The sequence below is a fragment of the Haliotis rufescens genome, unplaced genomic scaffold (assembly GCF_023055435.1).
Source record: "Haliotis rufescens isolate VD_foot unplaced genomic scaffold, xgHalRufe1.0.p SCAF_9, whole genome shotgun sequence".
Lineage (NCBI taxonomy): Eukaryota > Metazoa > Mollusca > Gastropoda > Lepetellida > Haliotidae > Haliotis > Haliotis rufescens.
In genome coordinates this window covers 32,452,861-32,478,308 of record NW_025964383.1, presented here as the reverse complement: position 1 = coordinate 32,478,308, position 25,448 = coordinate 32,452,861, and the positions used below count along the sequence as shown (strand labels likewise).

Below are 25,448 nucleotides of genomic sequence, written 5' to 3'. Positions count from 1 at the left end.
CTGAATCTGTGAATACTGAGGTCAGTGACTGTCAGTATTGAACCTATGAATGCTGAGATCAGTGACTGTCAGTATTGAATCTGTGAATACTGAGGTCAGTGACTGTCAGTACTGAACCTATGAACACTGAGATCAGTGACTGTCAGTAGGGAGTCTATGAATACTGAAGTCAGTGACTGTCAGTGGCGAGTCTATGAATACTGAGGTCAGTAACTGTCAGAAGGGAGTCTATGAATGCTGAGATCAGTGACTGTCAGTACTGAATCTATGAATATTGAGGTCAGTGAATGTCAGTATTGAATCTATGAATACTGAGGTCACTGACTGTCAGTAGGGAGTCTATGAATACTGAGATCAGTGACTGTCAGTACTGAATCTATGAATACTGAGATCAGTGACTGTCAGTATGGAGCCTATGAATACTGAGATCAGTGACTGGCAGTACTGAATCTATGAATACTGAGATCAGTGATTGTCAGTAGGGAGTCTATGAATACTGAGATCAGAGACTGTCAGTACTGAACCTATGAATATTGAGATCAGTGATTGGCATCACTCACTCACTCACTCCAGGAAATACTTACATGAGATAGCTGCAGGCTGGCATTCAGCTCCAACAATATGTACAGTGTTTCCAAAATCTGAAAAGTAAATTACAATTTTACAATTCCTCTTGAACAACTCAGAGAAGTAACCGATAAATCGAACTTCACAAATTGGAACTTTTCTATGTGACATTAATCATGAGATATGTTCCGTTATACATGTTTTCAAAGATTCCGACAAGCCGACGTTAAACAGCTCGTCCCTTGAACAAAGAAATCAATCAGCGTGTTGTGCTCGATAAAGCCCTTCATGCTACTTTATGAACGATCTACCATGCAACAGTGAGCGGGAGGATAGCCAGGTGCTTATTTCATTCTCTCCTCACGAAGACGAGCCGGGTTTGATTCCCCACATGGAGTTAACTGGCCCAAGTGAGCTGGTGTTAACTGGCCCACCCGAGTTGGCGTTAACTGGTCCAATTGAGCTGGCGTTAACGCCTGGATCTGGTCCTGCCGTAGGTGTCGTTCAGTCTCATTTCATACATGTTATATTGTCTTGAGATCTGGAGAAACAGCCAGCCATGGCAGCACAGAAATGCTCTGCCGCTTCCAAATGACCGTTGCGACACTGTAAGATATTGATGGGTATTATCCTTCTACAACGTGACGTAACGTCCCTGAATTTGCGAAAAAAATGGAAGAGAATGGTCTCGAACGATGTCGGTCCGTAGGTTACGCAATTTGCCATAAACTATGATAAGTTGTGTTCAAACATAAGTTGTGATGGCAACCCATACCATTACACTTATGCCCCCAAACTGACGACGTTGAGTAACGCAAGCGTTACAAGCCTTGGACAGTATACTGTTCACATATCCGGGATTGATTTGGATAGCTCCAATGGTCGTGCACGGCGTCATAGAGAAGTTTTCCTCAGCTATTTTCCCTTTACGCCGAGTTGAATCTGTTTCGGCAGAAAACCAAGGCTAGTTATTCTCTTGCAATGACAATTTATAAATGTGAGTTACGCTTGCGTGCACGACCATCGGAGCTATTCAGATGTAACCTGGACTCATCTGTAAACAAGTATACTGTCCCAAGCCTGTCTTCTGAACCTCAGATGCTGTCTACACCAAGCTAGACCTGCATGACGGTGACGTGGAAACAAAAGTGGGCGTGTCGCTGGACGTCGGGGCCGGATGTTGTGCTCCCTCAAACGGTTGCTTTGATTTTCGGCAAACCATGGCACTGGGCAAGGGTTATTTACGGTAAGACAAAAGTGTTTTTATGAGCACTTGTTAGCTAACAATCAGTGTGTGCTGTTTGCATTGTGTTAGTAGCAGGCTTCCAACAACACGCAAACATTCAAATCGTGCGCCATGCATATTAATGTTGAGGGGATGTTCATGAATATCTATTGAAAGATGCATTATTTAAATTTTGAATAAATTTAATTTTATTGAACTTTATATGAAGAGCAGTTACTATTATTGCTTGCATATAAGCATTCGCGATTTACACGCCCTTTTGCTTAAACGGCGTAAAACATATCATTGCCATCCGTTTTTAATGATAGGATACTGTTCTAATTACATGTATTGGGTTGGTATGGCCATATTAACATTTAAACTCCACATTTGACATACACGTAAATATATGGTTCAAGGTGCCATATAAAAGAGTTATTCAAGGTATACAATGAATAATCTGAATGTACAGCTATATAGAATCTACAAACCTTTTTCCAAGGAGGCATTCTTTGCCGTCAGATCCGCGAGTCGCTGCTCGTCTTCTGTCATCACCTTGAAAAGATTGAAGAGTACGTTAGGGCGTTCAGAGCCAGTGACAAGCTTCACGGTGTGACACTGCATACATATTTGTACGTTACAAATACCCTGGCCTTGTTGGGCATCACCTGGTTCTATATCGCATCCACTGGACTTCAGACTCCACATTTGTCATTTTCTCCTTGTTATTGTCTAACCTTATCAAACCGCAGGTTATAATTACTTTATAAATTAGTTTTTTCCATGATTGGTAAACAAATATTAACGCAAATATTAAAGTCGAAAAGTAAATTCTGTTTTCTATTTCCGACAGTATCTTTTCAGTAGTGTTTCACCTTATGTCCCCATTTATACCTCAAATGTAAGTGTGGTCAAATCTTTTTCCTTCAGGGAGCCCTGCTGGTACCTCCTCAAAAGATGAATAAGACCTGTAGACCTGTAGGGGCTGTGACACCAATCTGTAGATTACACAGAACACAACTTGTTGAGAGAATGTGTTGATACATGTGTTACATAGGATTATAGACTTTTTGAAAAGTTGCTGTACTTTTCCATGTTAAGAATGTGTTTAAATACATGTTAATCACATCCAACTGAGGTTTCACTATACTGACAGGAGTGAGGGAGTGAGTTGGGTTTAACGCCGCTTTTAACAGTATTCCAGTTATATCGCGGCGTGTCAGCTCAATGTGGGAGGAAAGCCCGAAGTGATGCCGGTCTCAGACGTTTACCACTTCGGTGAAACCAACGAGCACGGGTATAGTGCTGACAAACCTAGAAACATAATCGGGGCGAACCGGCATTCGAACCAACAACCATAGGTTTCTGGCTTGCCCAAGGGACGCAACGCACAGCGAATTGCGGCGCCTTAGACGACTGGGCAACCCGTGCCCCTATACTGACAGGAAGATAACATGATTTAAGTTGTAATGCCTGCCAAGTCAGCTATGAAACTTATTCCATTCTTTGACAAGATCCATTCATACCTTTTGCAGTGTATCCAGTTTCCCTTTCTACTACAACCAGTTGTGATGTTGCGCCAGAGAGCTGTAAAAAAGTAGACAACATCTGAACAAATGCAAGGACAATTATTTGACGTTTTGTTTTATCACAAACGACGCTTCTCGCACATTGTACACATGGTCATACCTCTACAATCTCTGTTCAGTATGTGAAGCATTTACACTTGGCATCGTGTAGTTTCAATTTATCACCATCAAAAATCTAGAGCTAACATAGCTCTACATTAAATGTTTTTATCTCAATTCTTCCATGTTACTGATGAGAATGAGTGAGTGAGTGAGTGAGTGGATAAGTGAGTATAGCCGAACATCGCCTTAAACAGTATTTATGTTGTATTACAGCCTGTCAGGTTGATGATGTGGGAGGAATGCTGGAACTGATGCAAGTCTTAGACGTTTACCTGTTCACTGAAACCCACGAACACAGGTATTGCACTGACAAACCAAGAAACTGGTATATGTGTGAATTCACATGGTTGAGTCTAATGTTTGGTATAGGTTGCCGTTAAAATCAGATGTTGTTATTGTGTTGTGAAACATCTGAGTAACCAATTATTGAATATACAATGTATCACTGGTATGGGTGATATATGTTCACATATTTTTGCCTACAGATGCAGCTAGAATAGTATAACTGACACCAATGCCTGATACAACGTAATCATAAGTGACAAATCCTAAATAACAGGACAGTCACATATCCACCAAGACACTTTTAACTCAGTTGGAATCTCAATATGAAATTAATCATATTCTGCTATCCTTAAAGACTGTTCTCACACTTAACACATTGACCCTTCAGTTGGTTGATTGTGTGGCATCATACACTAACAAGCACCATGATAGAGTTGAAATATTTCTTACAGCAGCGAAAAACAACAATTATATAACCAATACAGGTTAGCCTGTATATGAACATATTGAAGCGTGTGAAAAGAAGGCAATTGTTACCTTCTGCTTTGAGTCTTTCATGGAGACTGTATTTTGTCTGTGTGTCATTCTTCTTTGCAGGTTGCTTTCATCTTGGTCTTCTCGATGGAAAATGCTAACACTGTCCAGTCCTGACAACTCCACATTAAACAGGGATAGAACTTCCGGGTACCTCATCAAGTAGTCAATAGAGTTCTGCCACTCAACTGGAGGATACAAGGTATTAATCATAACATGTGTTACTAGACACATGGCGCATCTTAAGCTGTTTTTTCTCCTCAGATACATTTTTATTAAACTAAAGGAATATACAACCGGACTCAAGCTAATTCACCATTAGTATATTCATGTCGTTATCGCTCCGTACTTCATGACAAAGTGCTAAATACATGTTCAGAATGTATCTCAATAGTAATTTGCGTAATATGAACAGACCGTCGTTTTCTCTAACTTGTACCAATATATAAGGGTAACACTTTGGGAAATTAGTCAGGTCCTCTTGTGAAACATGTTGATGCATAGTATGAAAGACCTCTGTTAATATAATATAAAATAAAAACGCCGGGGAATAACCAGTGTCGATTCGCGAATAGGAAAAGCATGTCCTGCCCTAAGTAAATTTACACTTGCCGTGTGTCAAACCATCAGTTTGTAGTTTGTCGAGTTGTCTCGTTTTGTGATCTCTGTTCTGAAACCAAATTAACTTCATCGTTTCGATCAAGATTATAGGTTTAGTCTCATCATATTTCTCTGTTGAAGATGATGTAAAAGTTGATTATCAGTTAAAACATCTGACATAAATGTAGTTTGAACCATCGACCTAAACATATTGTTTCTTGTATGGGTAAGAGTGTAAAATTCTTAGAGTGTAAGAATATGGAAATGGTTACCGATTTTAAACTGCCCAATTCTTCATTTAGAGATTCAATCTCTTGCATACCTGGAGAAGAAACAATTACTGTAATATATACAACAGTGGATATGTTTTCACATGACTGACTGAATATATCATGTTCCATGTGCTGAAATTAACACTAAAATTCGTATAAGAAAAGGTTTTACTACTAGTGTAGAGAAACAAAATCTAAATTTGTTAATAAAATCTGATTTAGTTGGTTAATTGAGACAGATGCATACGACTCTCTGCCTCGCCAACATCTGTGTCCTGGAGCTCCGGCCTGTCCTCAGTGTGGGTATCGTTCAGCTTCTCCTGAAATTAGTTTCAATTTTAAACGTCTTTGCTTTGATCCGTGTCAATATCAACCTCTATATGAACTGTGTATGTAATGCATCTTATCGTCATGATCAGTTTCATGTGTTCAACAAAGGATGTTAGCCGGTTGCAGTATCCAACAGTAATGGGTGAGTGAGTTGGGTTTAACGCCGCTTTTAACAGGGCCAGTTATATCGCGGCGTGTCAGCTTAATGTGGGAGGAAAGGCCGAAGTGATGCAGGTCTCAGACGTTTACCACTTCGGTGAAACCCACGAGCACGGGTATGGTGCTGACAAACCTAGAAACATAATCGGGGCGAACAGGGATTCGAACCCACAATCATAGGTTTCTGGCGTGCCCAAGGGACGCCACTCCGCACAGCGAGATGACTGGGCCAGCCCGAGATGACTGGGCCACCCGTGCCCCCTACCCAACAGTAACCCAGTGTGTTGTAACAGTACCCAACAGTAACCCAGTGTGTTGTTGCAGTCCCCAACAGTAACCCAGTGTGTTGTTGCAGTACCCAACAGTAACCCAGTGTGTTGTTGCAGTACCATACAGTAACCCAGTGTGTAGTTGCAATACCCAACAGTAACCCAGTGTGTTGTTGCAGTACCCAACAGTAACCCAGTGTGTTGTTGCAGTACCCAACAGTAACCCATTGTGTTGTTGCAATACCAAACAGTAACCCATTGTGTTGTTGCAATACCCAACAGTAACCCAGTGTGCTGTTGCAGTTCCCAACAGTAATCCAGTGTGTTGTTGCAGTACCCAACAGTAACCCAGTGTGTTGTTGTAGTACCCAACAGTAACCCAGTGTGTTGTTGCAGTACCCAACAGTAACCCAGTGTGTTGTTGCAGTACCCAACAGTAACCCAGTGTGTTGTTGCAGTACCCAACAGTAACCCAGTGTGCTGTTGCAGTTCCCAACAGTAATCCAGTGTGTTGTTGCAGAACCCAACAGTAACCCAGTGTGTTGTTGCAGTACCCAACAGTAATCCAGTGTGTTGTTGCAGTACCCAACAGTAACCCAGTGTGTTGTTGCAGTACCCAACAGTAACCCAGTGTGCTGTTGCAGTTCCCAACAGTAATCCAGTGTGTTGTTGCAGAACCCAACAGTAACCCAGTGTGTTGTTGCAGTACCCAACAGTAATCCAGTGTGTTGTTGCAGTACCCAACAGTAACCCAGTGTTGTTGCAGTACCCAACAGTAACCCAGTGTGTTGTTGCAGTACCCAACAGTAACCCAGTGTGTTGTTGCAGTACCCAACAGTAACCCAGTGTGTTGTTGCAATACCCATCAGTAACCTAGTGTGTTGTTGCAGTACCGAACAGTAAGCCAGTGTGTTGTTGCAGTACCAAACAGTGTGTTGTTGCAGTTCCCAACAGAAACCCAGTGTGTTGTTGCAGTACCCAACAGTAACCCAGTGTGTTGTTGCAGTACCCAACAGTAACCCAGTGTGTTGTTGCAGTACCCAACAGTAACCCAGTGTGTTGTTGCAGTACCAAACAGTAACCCAGTGTGTTGTTGCAGTACCAAACAGTGTGTTGTTACAGTACCCAACAGTAGCCCAGTGTGTTGTTGCAGTACCCAACAGTAACCCAGTGTGTGTTGTTGCAGTACCCAACAGTAACCCAGTGTGTGGTTGCTGTACCCAACAGTAGCCCAGTGTGTTGTTGCAGTACCCAACAGTAACCTAGAGTGTTGTTGCAGTACCCAACAGTAACCCAGTGTGTTGTTGCAGTATCCAACAGTAACCCAGTGTGTTGTTGCTGTACCCAACACTAGCCCAGTGTGTTGTTGCTGTACCCAGCAGTAACCCAGTGTGTTGTTGCAGTACCAAACAGTAACCTAGAGTGTTGTTGCAGTGGCCAACAGTAACCCAATGTGTTGTTGCAGTACCCAACAGTAACCCAGTGTGTTGCTGAAGTTCCCAACAGTAACCAAGTGTATTGTTGCAGTACCATACAGTAACCCAGTGTATTGTTGAAGTACCCAAAAGTAACCCAGTGTGTTGTTGCAGTACCCAACAGTAACCCAGTGTATTGTTGAAGTACCCATCAGTAGCCCAGTGTGTTAAGCTAGTAGTAACATGGCAGAACTGGTGTTTGTTTCCGCACAAAATGTAACTGACTACAATCAACAATAGATGTGAATAAACACGGTTATCAGTATATAATGATACTACATATTCATATTTTACTAACTAAACTGTTAAACCAAACTTTACATTATGCAATGAATGTGGACAGGGAGCTATCTAATAACAAATAGCATGGCACCTACCGTCGAAGAAGATCCTGTTTTATTTTTCGCGTTCTGTTCAGGGATTGTCTCAGGATCTAAAACAATAAAATACGCGCACGTACGTCTTTATCAATGACTGTTCACATTCCACCTTCCTTCGGAAAATGTATCTTGAAAACATCCTTCATTTATTGTTAAAAGGTGCCGAGATAGTTCTCTATTGTGGAAAAATAAAAGACGACAAATAGTATTGACAGATCATTTCCTTGAAAACATTGATTTATAGTACCTGAGACGTGTGCTATTTGACGAAATACTGAATCTGAGTCGATCGTACGATTCCGACTATAACATAAGCATGCCTCGAAAAAAAGTAAATAATATAATGAGGTCTTTTTTCAATACGAACTAAATCGAACATTATCCCTTAGGATAATAGATATTTCATATTTGTTAATCCAGTCAATGTGTTGAAAGTAGTGATGAAATGACAGGTACGTACGCCCTTCTGCCTCTACGTTATCTGTGTGCTGTAGCTCCCATCCATCTTTAGCATCGTCCGACGACTCCTGAAATGCACGTGCTGTGTTTTGTTGGTTCCAGAACTTAGATTCAGAACTCTGTGACGGGTCCTTCATTTTCTCTTCTCCTTCTCTGGAGGCTGAAATTATTACAGTGACAATTTGTAAATTGAGTTGGATCTTACACAGGAAGAAAAGTAATGATTTTCAAACTTATTCAAGATGCACAAGCTTTGGATATATCAAATATCCAAACTAAAATACTATACAAAGTAGAGATAATTTATGGATAACAACTTCTTTATTTACTGTAAATGTGACGTTTCCTTATACAGTTGTCAAGCTATGGTGTTGATTGCCACGTCACCATGTAGACGACGGATGAATTGTTTGATAGGCATTACTTAGAAGTTGACGGATGACAAAGTAGAGAACATTTATGGAAAACAACTTCTTTATTTCCTGGAAAGGCGACGTTTCCGTATATATCCTTGTACCTTATACTGTTCTTATACCCTTATACTGTTGTCAAGCTTGACAGTATGTATATGTCTGTATACACCTATAAGCGTCCATCTTGTTTTCGTACACAAGCACGACCAATACTGAGATGGTTTCCTTCAATTTTCCAAGGTTTCCAAGCCAAAGTACAAGTGTAAATTGTCTCCCTTTACTATCTATTTTGACAAATATGCTCTTTGCAAGGTTTGAATATTTTGGATATGTTAGTCTTTTCAAGAAATCTACAATGTATATACAAGTTTTTATATCAACACTTTTCAACGTTTAATGTCTTGTCGTCTTGTGTTTGTTGATCACGACAAGTGTGCAGAAGCGTTATTTGTAAATAACGCACTCAAACATATATATCTAGGGTCACACATGGTAATGTTATCTCAAGGCGCCAGGGTTGCGTCCCTTAGCCTTCGTCGACCTGACTCTTGGCTTTCAAGCGTCTTACCCGTGTACGTCATTGCACCAAGATGCTCAGTGTCTACGGCCTGGGAGGGACCTTTATGTAGCCTAGTGGTTCAATACTAACACTTATTCACTTACTCTACGACCTGAGTCATTTAAGGTTTTCTTATTAAGTTCCTCAATTTCTACACTGTGTAATATCATTGAAATACTGTTCCACTTTCCTGAAACCTGACTCTCACAAACACTGGTAACTTTAATGTAAGTCACAGTTAAATCCACTCAAAAACATGGACATATACATATAACTGATACATGTGTGTAAGAATCAAAACTGCACAGCAAAAGTGTCTGCCGTCAACAAGATATTTTCACTCAGTTGTTGCAATTACCAAGAGACGAATAGAATTAGAAATATAACAAGACCAACTGATATTACTCTGAAACGCACGTTAGTCTGCAATATTCGAGAAAATGTCGTAAGATGATAATGTCTGCTTACCTTTCTTTAGATGAGCCAGTTTAATGTCTTGATAGATGAGTTTGGTTCTCTCCTTTACCATAACCTGGGACAAAGAAACAAAATAAACAAAACATAAAAGGGTGGCAAATCAATTAAAATATTTGTACAAACCGCGTGTTATTGAAATATTATGTTTTGCTATTTGTTTCTCATACAGACTTGGACACTTACCGATCGTAGGAGAGGAAAAACATTCTTTTCTTGTTCCACTCGTTCTTGCCATGCAATCAGCTCCGCTTCTTGTACAACCGCTGAAAATAAATTTGAAAATAATAAATATACATTGTATGTAACTTTAACAAAAGTACATAATAAAAAGAACACGTATATTTCTCCTAGATTTTTATGCAAATTGTCAGTTATTCTAGTGTTTTATCAATAACATGAACAATGTTAATTGTATAAATATATTATATACAGTAATTAATATAATACTTATTCCAGAATAGCAATACAGGCAGACGTAGGAAATCAAAGGGAGAAACAACACAAACACTATGTATATAGACATGGTCATTGCCATTAACCTGTTTATCGGTGTTACAAGATCCTGTATACAACAATATACGACGGCTCTTTGAGTTTTGACGAAATGTTTTCTGGTATCCAGCGTTTAATCTTTTTTTGTAAAGTTGACAACCAAATCAAAGTAGAAGTTAAAGGACTGCATATCACATTGTCTTTGAACTCCATACTATTTTGATCGCATCACGGTATGGTTCAAGAACTAGACACGAAATGGTAAATGACTTTTGGAATCCGTAGCAACTACAGAACCGAACATCTGTAATAACATCCTGGGATGTAGTAAATATTCAACAATACTCACGTCCTGGGAGAGTTAAAATTTTCACTCTTGTTGGTTCACGTGGCTTGTTCCCTGAACTGCACTTATTTTGTTGAAACTGAAAATACCAAATGAGAAGTGATTAGTAGAGGATTTTATTCTGTGAATTCTGTCAATCCTGAAGTTTATTCCTTACGTTCTCACGAGTGTAGTACAATCTTGTTTAGTTGTATTCGTTACAGTATCTGCATGAATGTAGTAAAAGGTATGTCAAAGCTATGTGGCACACGATAGCAGATATGTCTAGCTCTATTGTAATGAATGTTGCAGCAGAGTGTTCACATTGTCTGAAATGCGAATTTTAACATTAATTTCGATTAATTACTTGAAATAAGATTCACTTACAACAATGTTTTGTCTGAGCTTCTCCGACAGCAACATCAGCACATCAAAGTCTCCTTCTAGATATTTCATCCTTCGACTCCACTGATCTGAAGCACATTTAATATGTGATAAAATAACTTAAGGAACATGTTTTTAACGCACATACCATACTTCTAGAAAACAAACGCCATCATGAAGGCACTGTCGTCATCATTGTCAATCACATGTAAATTATATACGTTCCTATATATTATTTTATCGTTCGTGTGGTTACGTATACAAAATGTTACCATTAGTAAGTGCATCCATTAGTTTCTCCAATCTGTCAATTTCCTGAAAAATCAAATTTAAACATGTTTTGGGCAAAAAGATTGATAAAGCAACTGACTTATTTATGAAATCAAATGTATTGCATAAATATATGTTGTTTATGACTTAATTTCGTTTGTAGAAACTTAAGAAGAACTTTAAAGACGTTTTATAGTTATGTTATAAGTACATTTCAATAATGAAACGTCAGTATACATTACCCTCTCTACAATCCACTTTCTGCACTTAAGCTCCTTGATATCAGTTAGATCTGAAGTTAAAAGGAATAACTGTGTTTCTTAAACAAAATTAGCAAAATTGTTAATGTAGTAACATTCAATAAAATGCGTCATGCATGTTTAAGGTACATCAGTGATTAGCTAACGTACCATGGATGTATGTTTTAAACATATTTATTCCCCAACAAAATTTGAAAATCGATTGGCAAATAAGCCGCATGCTTATTTGAATGCCTCTCCAGGAAACAAAATACAAAGATCAAAGCTGACATGGTTATTTGGCTATGTAGTATAACAAATAAATATATTGTCTCTTATCAACATTTAGGCGTTTCATTGATATGCACATAATGCATATCAGAAGTCTGGTGAACGTCATCCATCATTATCATTCAATTATTTAAACATTTAAATAAATCGACCAGATTCAACAATAAAGTTATATGGACTGATTCGACAATTTGAAGGTTTCAATTTGCAGACTTGTTAGAATTTCCATGCAAAACGGAGTGTAAGTTTTATTGGGGCATATAAAGAGACAACACATTCAATGAGATAAGAAACATGCATACATTCTGGATTTTTAAAAATTAAACTTTACTTGCCATGTTTCTGCCTAGTGTGATACTCTTTCAAGATCTTCAATTAATTGTGCAACGTTTATGTTGGGATCATCAATATTAATGTACAAGGACGTATCCGCAAATTATCTAATATTGCCATCAATATCAGCAACTAGATTTAAACAGACTAAGAACAGTAATGGCCCTAATACTGATCCTTGTGGAACGCCAGCACACACAGATTCTAAAGCAGGGGTGTATCCATTGATCCCTACACGCTGTACTCTATCCTTCAGGTAACTATTGAACCAGTCCAATGATCTACCACTTATCCCATGAGAGTGTAACTTACGTATCAAACCTTCATGCCATACTTTATCAAATGCCTGACTAATGTCACAGAATCCAACTCTTATTTCTTTACCTTGATCGAGGGCTTTTGAAAAAACGAGTTTCCGTATAGCACCGTTTGTAAAGAGTAACCATGTTGGTAAAAATACATTTAATTTCGAAGAACATAGTAATTTGTGGAAGTAATCTTCGTATACAAAATGTATCTAGCACTCTGATCTGCGTTGAGATCGCTGCAGCCAAGCCTGAGGGGACTGTGAATAATTTGACATATTAACCTGTTTCCAAAATTTCAATCCCAGTGTATACGATTATCTCCCCTTCCATGTAGCAAATTAAATTACGAACGTGGTCTGTCCCCGTTAGGTTTTGTGGTAACATATTCCAAAGTGGTGTTATAGCCGGTATAAATGAATAAGCATTTGTTTTACACTTCACTGTTTGAAGATTAGTTTTGTTTAAGTTATAATGTGTGCTTTCAAAAACTGTATTAGGAATAAGCCTACAAATATATTCGGCTGAGAGATGATTATTTATTTTGTAAATCATTACCAATTTTGAAATGTATTTTTTGTCTTTTAATGACTTAGATTTTGTTTCATTGTAACGTTTCTGATAACTCGTACCTCAACAGCGCCAAATTGTTCTTAAGAGCATCTAAGTTTATCTTTTTCCAAGAAATTTTCCATAGGACACCAGTTTGAAGTAAACTATCATATCTATACAGACACATAATTGGAAATAGAAAATATACCATGTTAGTCTGACGTTTATATTTTCTACAAATGGATGCCACAAAACACCTGTTGCCTGCCTGTACTGTGCAATATCAAACCCATAGTTTTAAAATACAGTCACATACTAAATACTCTTGCAAGCATGCAGGAAAAAGCATGAAGGACAAATCGTGTATTTTTACAACTACTGATGGGTGAACATTGGCAGAGTAAACGTGAATTGTAAGCAGATAATTGCAGTTTACTCTTTCTTATCAAAGTTATCAACAGCTATTGTATTCAAATAATTACAAATAAAAAGAGCCGGCATTATGCCAGGCGAAAAGCATGAAGCAAAAGTCATCTAAAAATAATATAAAAGCAGGGGTCAGTATTGCCAAAAATATATACTCAACAACAAAAGTTCCTGTGACACCAATATTTTAGTGTATTTTTCAAACACGTAAAGTTTGGTTTTCAATATTGTAGTACATGTATGGCATCAAGTCACAAAAACGCAACTGCTACAGAAAACCATGCATTCCATGCAAAAGTTGACTTTTATGCAAGCCCCAAACATTTCACTACCAAAGAATGGGTATAAAAACATGTGCGTTGACGGGATTCCATATGCATTCTTCAGCATCGTGCTGACAACAACCACTCAAATAAACAACAAAATTACGCAATTATTCAACATTACGAAATGCCACGCCTGTCCGAAAATGAGCGTCTTTGAGCCATTGGTATGCTTGAAGCAGGATCGAGTCAACGTGATGTTGTAAGACAATTTAACGTCCACAGAAACACCATTTGGTGTTTATGGCAACGTTGGCAACAGACGAATGCAGTCAGAGACCATCCTCGGAGTGGAAGGCCACGCGTAACCAATAATTGACTAGACAACTGGATTCGAACAACACATGTATGAAATCGATTCCAGCCAGCAACAGTGAGTGCAAGAAGCAACCCTGGACTTCGACGAATATCTTCACAAACCGTACGTCGCCGCCTCAGTTGTGCAGGGATTGTCGCCAGAAGACCCGCCAGACGTCCCATTTTGACAGGAAACCAGCGTCAAGCATGTCTGCAGTGGTGCAGACAGCATCTACGCTGGACGGTCATGCAGTGGGGACAAGTTCTATTCACTGACGAGTCTCGTTTTCACCTCAGCCACAGCGATGGACGGATTCGAGTGTACCGACGTCGAGGTGAACGTTACGTCAATCATTGTGTCATGGAAGAAGATCGGTTCGGGGGCGGCAGCGCTATGGTATGGATTTGGATTACAGCAAGACAGAGGACCCGTTTGATAGTGGTAGAGGGAAATCTCAATAGACAGCGCTACCGCGACGAGATCATCGGCCCTGTTGTTCTACCGTTTTTGCGTTGTCATGGCCCACGCATTACCTTTCAACATGACAACGACCGGCCTCATTTTGCTCGCCTTGTTCAGGACTCTCTTCAACAAAACAACGTGAATGTCATCGCCTTGGCGGCTCGCTCCCCTGATCTCTCACCAATCGAGCACATGTTGGATGAGATGGTTCGGCGCCTTCGACGTCAACCACGTATTCCACAAACACTCCAGGAACTTCGAAGCATGCTCCAGCAGATATGGACAGATATCCCACAGGACTTTGTGCGACGCCTGGTCCATTCCATGAGACGAAGATGTGTTGCTTGCATCGCAACCAGAGGTGGATATGCACGCTATTGATTTGTAAATTGACATTTTGGCATGTTCATGTTTTTTTATGAAATCACGCATTTTCTGAAGTCAGTATGGCAAATTAAACCATTTGAACACTTACAGGAGTCTTTTATCTGTAGCAAACCGAAATTGTTTCAGATTTGGTAAAAAGCATAACTTTGCATTAAATCTTATTCAATGTCACGGGAACTTTTGTTGTTCAGTATATTACGCATGTGAGTTTTGGAAGCCAAAGAAATAATGTTTGAGATACATACAAGTTGCAAATTGCCAATGGTGACGTCTTGTTTCCGGTGTCACACTGTTTGTTTCATCAACAATGTTCATATATGGGGACAGATCCAGTTTGCTGAGGTCGTTCACTGATACCACTGATGCATATGCTGACCTGAAAGTATGATTAAGTCATTGATAGAAACAAACAGAGATAATTAACTCAGTTCTGGTGTTCGTATTCTGAGGCATTCCAGTAAAAAGTGTGTTCATATTTTTTAATATAGCCCCTTTGATATATACAAACCTGAGTCTGTCCCTCTCTTCCCGTGACCTACACACCAGTAGAGTGTCCCCCAGTCTGCTCAGTCTCCTGGCCACTTCCAGCATCAGAGTCGTTGCCCCGCTACCTGGTACACACCGGACCTGGACATCCTTACTGTTGATGTTCTCCACCAGAATGATACATTGTTCTTTGGTGAGAAATCTTATACAGTTATCACCTTCACCATTTTCGTTTAGGACTGACTTTGTCTCAGCAATACCTGCCCAAAACGCTGTAAGGACTCTATCATATCTCCTAGGATTCATTAACAATGAACGCATTGGAACAAAATAAGATGAATCCTCAGCCAAAACCTTCAGGCGAGTTTTGAATGCGACACTATCCTTGAGAGTCGACGTATTGATCACTCCATGTATTGAGTTCACATCTTCATCCATGAATCTGATGAGTTTATGTCTCACTCCTCTCGCCACAGACGTGTTGTATGCCAACGCTTCCCTTGACTCTTCATCACCATCAACGAGTGACAGGACCACAGATGGCTTAGTAGGGAAGACGATGAACACATCACACACGGAATTACCTGGACGAGGTGATGTGGTAAAATCCAGAGCCACTGATAATGTTTCTGATAAGAACATGGAACATGGCTCAGTCTTTGGATGGTTCGTACTGTCTACATCTTTATCAGTCCTGGTATCCAATCCTAAGACAAATGCATGGTTTTCTACAAGTTCCAAGAGACAGTCTTTCACTTTTGCTGAAGAGTTTTCAAGATTGCGTGGTGTTACGGTTCGGTCGTCTGAAAAAATACAAATATTTAAAGGAACTATTCTCATTTTGTATCTAAACTTAAGCCTTCCTGGTGGTATAATAACTGAGTTCCCTGTTTTGTGTACCTGTCGACTGAATTGTACTCGAGCATCTATGACTTGGAACAACGGTTACCAGTTACAAGTCTCTCAACACATCAAGTTAGCTTCTCTTTCGGCATGAATAAAACTCAAAGTGTTAGAGTTCGCTGCTGTTTTTGGTGAATATTTGACATGACTTTGCATGTGTTTGTGACGGATGCCACAGGTAGGGGAGTATACATTCACGTTTTTGCGAGTTCAATGCTGTGTCAGATTTTAGTTTTATGTCACCAATCACTTCCTTTTTAGAACATATGCAATTTAAATTGCTGTCCAATGACCAGAAATATCATCAAACCCATTGATCTTAGTGCATAGCTTCATTACCTTCAAAAATGAAGTGTCTCCTGATCTCAAATATGCCGTTTCCAATGTGCTTCAAGTCAGCTCGGAAGAAATCGTTTGTTGCTAAAGTAAAGTCATGCTCTTCCTCTTTGGCGATTTGTTTCTTGAATATGGAATGAAAACATCGTAAAACAGAATTGTCATTTTCAAAAATTCATTTTGAAGCTTGATAAGATAGGATTTTAACTCTTGTGGTAGGATATGTGTTAATGGCAATTGATATCATAAAAGTGATAATCCATACACACCAGCAGCTTCGACATTTTGACGAGGACATGGATTGGTCCTGGAAATACAAACCATGAATTTGAAAGCATCATAAGACTACACACAGTGCTCTGTGCATAACAGGGTTTATGGCAGACAATAAATAATAGTGATCAACCCATTTTCATAACAAGAAATCTCTGACAAAAGCAGAGCCAATAGTACGATTCCGATTACACCATAAACATATGAGTGAGTGAGTGAGTTGGGTTAAACACCGCTTTTAACAGTATTCCAGTTATATCGCTGCGTGTCAGCTTAATGTGGGAGGAAAGCCCGAAGTGATGCAGGTCTCAGACGTTTACCACTTCGGTGAAACCCATTAGCACGGGCATGGTGCTGAAAAACCTAGAAACATAATTGGGGCGAACCGGGATTCGAACCCACAATCATAGGTTTCTGGCGTGCCCAAGGGACGCAACTCTGCACAGCGAATCGCGGCGCCTTAGACGACTGGGCCACCAGTGCCCCCCGAATCACTGTAATAGGGATGAGGTGGTCACGAAAAGGTGAACGTATCCTAGCCCACAGGTGGAACCCGTCACGCACATATTCACCCGAACAAACATGGAAACATATGATAATGCAACTAATCAAGTAAGTACAGTGTTTTCAGTTTACAAAGCCTTTGATGAAAGATTTGATACATCGTATCTAACATAATTAGATTCTGAAACATTATTGATTGATAATTGATGTCGATCTCAATTTATGCATTAGGATTTTATATAGCATGATTCTGAAGCTTCCGTTTAAAAGAAATCGTAAACAGAAGGTGGAACCATTTATAAACAAATAGGATCTGTTACCGTCTTTGTTCTCCACTGCATCAGCTACGCTTGGCTTTCAGGCAGCTTTGTGAAAGCATGGAACCATTCATGGATTTCCATCAGGGTGACTGACTTGTTTGCGGGATCATATTTGTAAGCCAATGGTCCCCGTTGATCGTAAAACACTACACCATTCATGTGTTTTACTAAAATATGTATAATAAACTGTCCACCTGTTTCTAACTTGTGATTTCTAAGTTCATCACCGCAACAAAGCTCTGTGACCTTTGGCGAGCAAGGAATAAAACGAATGTCTACTGTATGTGCATCAGTCACTTTCTTTCCAACAAAGTCACACACAAGAACAGTCTCGTAAATCTTCTGCTTCAACGTATCCTTTAGATAGTCTTGATCATCAACACAAACAGGCTGGAGACGGATCTCTTTAGACTCGTATCCATATTCCGTTTTAAAAACCCATTCCTCTTTTACACCATATAGGAAAGAACCACCCTTTTGAAGTTTGCTCATTGCACTTATGTACTCAGAAAGTTTAAGACTCTTAATAATGTAAGCAACTATATCATGATCTCCTTTCTTGTGAAGAAAGTGACTTTTCATTTGAACTGACCTGTTTTCATGTAAACTTGTAACATCATTTACAGTTTGTATTTCTGAAGGGAGTGAGCTGAATGTTCTTTCGAATTCTCCTTTTCTTCTGATAAATGTCCGCAGTGTATCCGCAGAAATATCCACAATGCAGTCATCAAGTGCAACCTTTGTATTAAAGTCAGATGTTGTCAAGATGGAAGAAGCACTGACATAAAGAGCTAAGAAGTCATAACAATTAAGAAGCTCCCTGTGGTCACTTAGCTTTACCATCCGGTAAACATCAGTAAATAACTGACCATCATGAATCAAGTCATAAAGCTTTGTATCCACAAACTCATGGAATGCGCCAGTAAAAGAATCCCCGGGGGCCAGACCTACAAGATGAATCAGTATATATCCAGCGTTTGAGTTGCGCAGCGCTGATACTTTTTTCAAAAAATGGTCGAGTTTGCGATCTCTCTTCTCCCTTTTCTTCTTTTTGTTATCTTCCCATCGTCCTATACCAAACAGGTACTTAACGTGGATCCCAATAGGCAAGATGTTTTCAGAGGAAGACACACACTGTAAAAATTCACAAACTGCTTTCTCACACCGTGGAATATGTTCACTGAAAGGAAACACAGAATAAGAAGTAAATAGCAGGAGTGTCAGAACTACAAAACAGTCCCTCGAGCATCTTTGTGGTCAGTTCACAATACCGACAATATACATTTTCCTATAGTTATACATTTTTGTAAATTGGTTGAGTTCCGTACGTGAAAGGGAACAAATACCAAATGCGGAATATAAATTACATAACTATACTCAACAGACAAGTTTCAACAGTGCATATCGTTCACATCAGATGTTTGAAATACTCACGTTAGACACGTTGTGTGGACGATCTGTTTAGGTTTTGATTTCTTGGTGCGGGATGCGAAATCGTTCCTGGCATAAACAAGTACAGGGACAAAACCAGTTGGGGCTGTACTTTCCTTAGAATATATTAATCCTTGTTCTTATAAATCTCTGACAAAAGCAGAGCCAATAGTACGATTCCGATTACACCATAAACATATGAGTGAGTGAGTGAGTTGGGTTAAACACCGCTTTTAACAGTATTCCAGTTATATCGCTGCGTGTCAGCTTAATGTGGGAGGAAAGCCCGAAGTGATGCAGGTCTCAGACGTTTACCACTTCGGTGAAACCCATTAGCACGGGCATGGTGCTGAAAAACCTAGAAACATAATTGGGGCGAACCGGGATTCGAACCCACAATCATAGGTTTCTGGCGTGCCCAAGGGACGCAACTCTGCACAGCGAATCGCGGCGCCTTAGACGACTGGGCCACCCGTGCCCCCCGAATCACTGTAATAGGGATGAGGTGGTCACGAAAAGGTGAACGTATCCTAGCCCACAGGTGGAACCCGTCACGCACATATTCACCCGAACAAACATGGAAACATATGATAATGCAACTAATCAAGTAAGTACAGTGTTTTCAGTTTACAAAGCCTTTGATGAAAGATTTGATACATCGTATCTAACATAATTAGATTCTGAAACATTATTGATTGATAATTGATGTCGATCTCAATTTATGCATTAGGATTTTATATAGCATGATTCTGAAGCTTCCGTTTAAAAGAAATCGTAAACAGAAGGTGGAACCATTTATAAACAAATAGGATCTGTTACCGTCTTTGTTCTCCACTGCATCAGCTACGCTTGGCTTTCAGGCAGCTTTGTGAAAGCATGGAACCATTCATGGATTTCCATCAGGGTGACTGACTTGTTTGCGGGATCATATTTGTAAGCCAATGGTCCCCGTTGATCGTAAAACACTACACCATTCATGTGTTTTACTAAAATATGTATAATAAACTGTCCACCTGTTTCTAACTTGTGATTTCTAAGTTCATCACCGCAACAAAGCTCTGTGACCTTTGGCGAGCAAGGAATAAAACGAATGTCTACTGTATGTGCATCAGTCACTTTCTTTCCAACAAAGTCACACACAAGAACAGTCTCGTAAATCTTCTGCTTCAACGTATCCTTTAGATAGTCTTGATCATCAACACAAACAGGCTGGAGACGGATCTCTTTAGACTCGTATCCATATTCCGTTTTAAAAACCCATTCCTCTTTTACACCATATAGGAAAGAACCACCCTTTTGAAGTTTGCTCATTGCACTTATGTACTCAGAAAGTTTAAGACTCTTAATAATGTAAGCAACTATATCATGATCTCCTTTCTTGTGAAGAAAGTGACTTTTCATTTGAACTGACCTGTTTTCATGTAAACTTGTAACATCATTTACAGTTTGTATTTCTGAAGGGAGTGAGCTGAATGTTCTTTCGAATTCTCCTTTTCTTCTGATAAATGTCCGCAGTGTATCCGCAGAAATATCCACAATGCAGTCATCAAGTGCAACCTTTGTATTAAAGTCAGATGTTGTCAAGATGGAAGAAGCACTGACATAAAGAGCTAAGAAGTCATAACAATTAAGAAGCTCCCTGTGGTCACTTAGCTTTACCATCCGGTAAACATCAGTAAATAACTGACCATCATGAATCAAGTCATAAAGCTTTGTATCCACAAACTCATGGAATGCGCCAGTAAAAGAATCCCCGGGGGCCAGACCTACAAGATGAATCAGTATATATCCAGCGTTTGAGTTGCGCAGCGCTGATACTTTTTTCAAAAAATGGTCGAGTTTGCGATCTCTCTTCTCCCTTTTCTTCTTTTTGTTATCTTCCCATCGTCCTATACCAAACAGGTACTTAACGTGGATCCCAATAGGCAAGATGTTTTCAGAGGAAGACACACACTGTAAAAATTCACAAACTGCTTTCTCACACCGTGGAATATGTTCACTGAAAGGAAACACAGAATAAGAAGTAAATAGCAGGAGTGTCAGAACTACAAAACAGTCCCTCGAGCATCTTTGTGGTCAGTTCACAATACCGACAATATACATTTTCCTATAGTTATACATTTTTGTAAATTGGTTGAGTTCCGTACGTGAAAGGGAACAAATACCAAATGCGGAATATAAATTACATAACTATACTCAACAGACAAGTTTCAACAGTGCATATCGTTCACATCAGATGTTTGAAATACTCACGTTAGACACGTTGTGTGGACGATCTGTTTAGGTTTTGATTTCTTGGTGCGGGATGCGAAATCGTTCCTGGCATAAACAAGTACAGGGACAAAACCAGTTGGGGCTGTACTTTCCTTAGAATATATTAATCCTTGTTCTTTGGCATAGACAGAAACGGATTCATAACCTCTTGGTACGTTGCTTCCCTATCTGGTATATATGACATTGTCACCATGTACCCACACAGTTACATGTTCACACTCCTCTGGTATAACATCACCCTGTGGTTCATAAAACACTTCCTCATCCTTGTGGTACACAGTTACACTTTGTGAGTTTGATAGTATCTCATCCCCACAGTATTCACATAGTAACATGACATCTGGAAGCCTCAATCAAATGATCAAATGAAAATCACTCTAAGCCTACTGTAAGGCTGCATTTGTCAAACTGCGTAATAGCTAAGGTTTGGTTGTTATGTATACATTTGACGTCAAGCATGAATACACATCATGTAATATTCAGCCAGTCCCTGCATTGAATGAATGTCTGCCAGTTGAACAACCACACTGTCGTCGCCTCTCACGACAGGTAATAGAGCCCCGGTAACCTATTTAAATCCGGATCCCTACGGAGGCCTAAGTCTAAAATTGCAAACTATTACCCCCAGTTTGCTCTCTGAAGATCACGCCGTAAACAAATTTGGAAATTATCAAAACTCTTTTGGGATGAATAATTACTGTATGCAACGAATGTATTTGTAATATTGCATACATCTGAAATGTAAAGATACAAATCAATAATAGGTTATTCTGTAAAGAGAAGAAGTCCAAAGGCACAAAATCTAAATAACCGTAGCAAACAAAGGGACTGGGGCTAGGATTTTCTCTTGAGATTAGGTAATTTCTTAGCTTGAACTGCGAAACCAGATAGTTATTTATTTAAAACTATGAGCCTGCATATCTTTTATGCAAAACACCTCGCAACAATGTTATTCTTGTGGCATAAATGTTTTTAAGCATAATTTTCTTATCATCAATTTTCAGGCACAATGTATTCTTTTCAATAAAATTACAAACCCCTGGAATAAAAACAACAAAGATTCTTTATAATCTTGTGAGGTATTAATAGTTATGCTATTTCAAAACTATTGGAGTGATTATTTAATTATTCATTTATGGTTACCTGAAAGTAAACGGTGTTTTCGAGAGTTTTAATGTAAACGAATCCTCACTTAACCAAATACCTCGTGCATAGACAAGATAATGTAATACTGATACTAACTGAAGACAAATAAAGACAATAGATAACACCCTGCCGGATCAATGCATTTGGACCAGCCTCTATACGACATAGAGGTATTTGACCGAGTGTCCCAATCGTTAATGCAACATCTTCAATCACATTGTGTAATTATTGATAACATTCGAACTTTGTGACGTATTTCGTACCCTTAAGTCATTTTAGGAACCGCGCATGAACACATTGCCTGATTACAAAGAACCATGTACTATATAGTGCTAAATGATGTGGAGCCAGGTTTCCAGCACTCCCACATCAGGAAAATCCTAACCTTGTTTTATTGTGAAAGCTATGCACATCGATGTATTGAGCTCATTAAAAGCAGTTCATGCAATGTGACTTCATTTGCACGTTAATCCTTTTGCGATAGCAAGTTTATGGGATAATTTTCGACAATATAATTTATTACATGGCAAAAAATGTTTATTAACAACTGGTGGATTTATGATCTCTTTTCTCCCTCTCCCTCTTCCCATCCTCTCGTTTTTAAACGTTCCCCCTAGGGCAAACAGCGAGCATAGCAAACTGAGTTTTAAGGTACACACCACTATTCACATCTTTATTGTAGAGATACTTGAAGGCCACAGGGATATAGGAAAAATCTGTTTGTGTAGTAGATGATTTATCTTATAGTTTCTAAACTTCCTTGCATGAAATATATATGTTGTTAAGGACAATGATACATAGATATTTACAGACAACGTTAATACAACATTCTTACCTGTCAATAATAGCTTCTGGACCAGGTAATCCAATGATTGATATTATGAGGAGTTGCGGGGAAGGATGACACCAAGTCAGCCATGTCATCAAGTCTGACCACCGGATCATTGGGGCCCAGGCTAACCAAAAATTCCTAGTAGAGTTTCCAAACAATGTACATATTGGCATTGTGTCAATGTACCGCAGGAATAATATAGATTAACACGAAGACCTCACCACCATCCAACCCCTATGATGTAACTACCCACACGTGGGTCCTCCCTGTGTGACATCTTGAGCCCAAGGTGTTTGCCCACAGTTTATGCCAGTATGTGTAATGATATATTATGTTTGTTGTACTCACACATTAATTGATTTATACTGTTATGGCAGTGTAATATTTTGTTCAACAGTGGTGCGTAGGTTCAGAAGAACGTCATAGCATTATGTCGACAAGTAACAACGATACTATCAATATTAGCTTTTCTTTTAAGCCCCCAGATTTGACGCATCAGTGACAAAAAATATGGCCGTTGCAATTCCCTACCTTGACTTGTACTATGTGTTCCCGTGTTTATTTCAGATGAACAAATGACTTGATTTTGTATGTGTTCGTGACGGGCGCCACAGGTCACGAGCTCACGATTACATGGTATCATCACCATTTGAAAGTGATTAACTAACACTTACCATTGATACAGTCGGAATTGTACTATCGACTTTGCCTTTAGCAGACATTTCTTGTGGCTATTTCTTTGTCCTTTTACTTTCATGCATGGTTAAACAGAATACAACTAACTAATGGCAAGGCGTATGGATATGTGTCCGGGCTAACGCTACTTTAAAAGGTATTTCAGTCACTAGCATAGCTGTGTCTAAATATAGAAGCACCCTACAAGCACGTGTATAGTGCTGAAAGGCCAAGACGCAAAACCGAGGCGAGTTTCAACCAATGGTTATAACATTCTGGCACGCAAAGGACCTAACACTGCAGAGCAAATGTAACACGCAGAAAGAGGCTCTTTTACAGATATTTTTTGTTGCATAAAATTCGTATTTTGCGACATCCTATTTCAAAACCATAGCCATAATAATATCCATATTAGTAGTAGGGGGGTGGGGGTGGGGGTGGGGTGCTACTGCTGCTGTTATTGTTGATGGTTTGCTTGTTTTTTCTTTTGGATCTTCTTTATCTTCTTCGGTGCTACTTTCTTTGGTTCAGTCTGTTTCAGCTTGTTGGAAGTGGAAACAGGAAGCGGAAACAGACTGAACCAAAGAAAGTAGCACCAAAGAAGATAAAGAAGACCAAACAGAAAAAAACAAGTAAACCATCAACGATAACAACAGCAGTAGCAGCAGTAGCAGAAGCAGCAACAACAGCAGACTGGAAAACGGAATAGCTCATGGCATGCTGCTAAATGTTGTTTTCCAGTTTCCAACAGTTTCCAGTTTCCAAGAGTTTCCAGTGTCCATCAGTTTCCAGTTTACACACAGTATGTGAAATCAACCTTACTCAATATGCACACAACATTATACAGTAGAACTAAGGACATTTTTTCGAATGGTCGGCCATATAGCTTCACTGTCTTCATTGTGACAAGTTAGGTTTCTGTCAAAGTGTTTATTCAGCAACTTAGAGTCTGGACGGACAGGGATCGCATCTGTTTACTTTCTAATCTCTATTAAGGAATAGGCAGTGGCAAGCTAGGCCTGACGGAAACTGGCACTTGTTTGGCAGATAGGTTTGATTAATGGTGTAATGGTAGTTTCTGCTTGTTCTCGCGTGACTTGGTGAAACTTTATAAGTATACAATTTGATGCTACCCGACTTATAATAATAATCCTTATATACTCTTCAGAAAAAGAAACGCATAGCCAGGTAGGAACATATATTTATACGAGGAACCGTACAAGGTATAAAGCTAAAATGTTTTGGAGAGAACAGTTAATGATTGTAAGTCCAAGGTGAAAGTCAGCTACCATAAATAACGCGAATGTTCCCCGTGGTATGCGAATCATATCCTGGTGAATGGTAGCCCACTCGGGCTGCAACACAAACGCCAACTGCTTCAACGTCTGGGGTTGTGGTTGACGTCGGCGTAGCCGTCTATCCAATTCATCCCACAGGTGCTCTATCGGGTTCAAATCCGGGGATCTGGAGGGCCAGGTGAGAACAT

General features: G+C 39.5%; 1 protein-coding gene across 2 annotated transcripts in view; it reads right to left on the bottom strand.

The window, feature by feature from the left end:
- LOC124127832 overlaps positions 1–21,750 on the bottom strand; it is a 134,154-nt gene extending 112,404 nt beyond the window's left edge. Inside the window, exons 1-7 of one of the 2 annotated variants that reach the window (XM_048390980.1) lie at positions 21,289–21,750; positions 19,855–21,034; positions 16,777–16,814; positions 16,511–16,631; positions 15,291–16,071; positions 15,028–15,158; positions 11,409–11,458 (exon numbers count right to left, since the gene is read on the bottom strand). In XM_048390980.1, the coding sequence (XP_048246937.1) occupies positions 11,409–11,458; positions 15,028–15,158; positions 15,291–16,071; positions 16,511–16,631; positions 16,777–16,791 (1,098 nt within the window). In that variant the 5' untranslated portion in view covers positions 16,792–16,814; positions 19,855–21,034; positions 21,289–21,750. Of the gene's footprint in view, positions 1–11,408; positions 11,459–15,027; positions 15,159–15,290; positions 16,072–16,510; positions 16,632–16,776; positions 16,815–17,604; positions 18,785–19,038; positions 19,169–19,854; positions 21,035–21,288 lie in introns of those variants that run through there. The other variant, XM_048390979.1, reaches the window with a different exon arrangement.
- Positions 21,751–25,448: the final 3,698 nt, after the last annotated feature.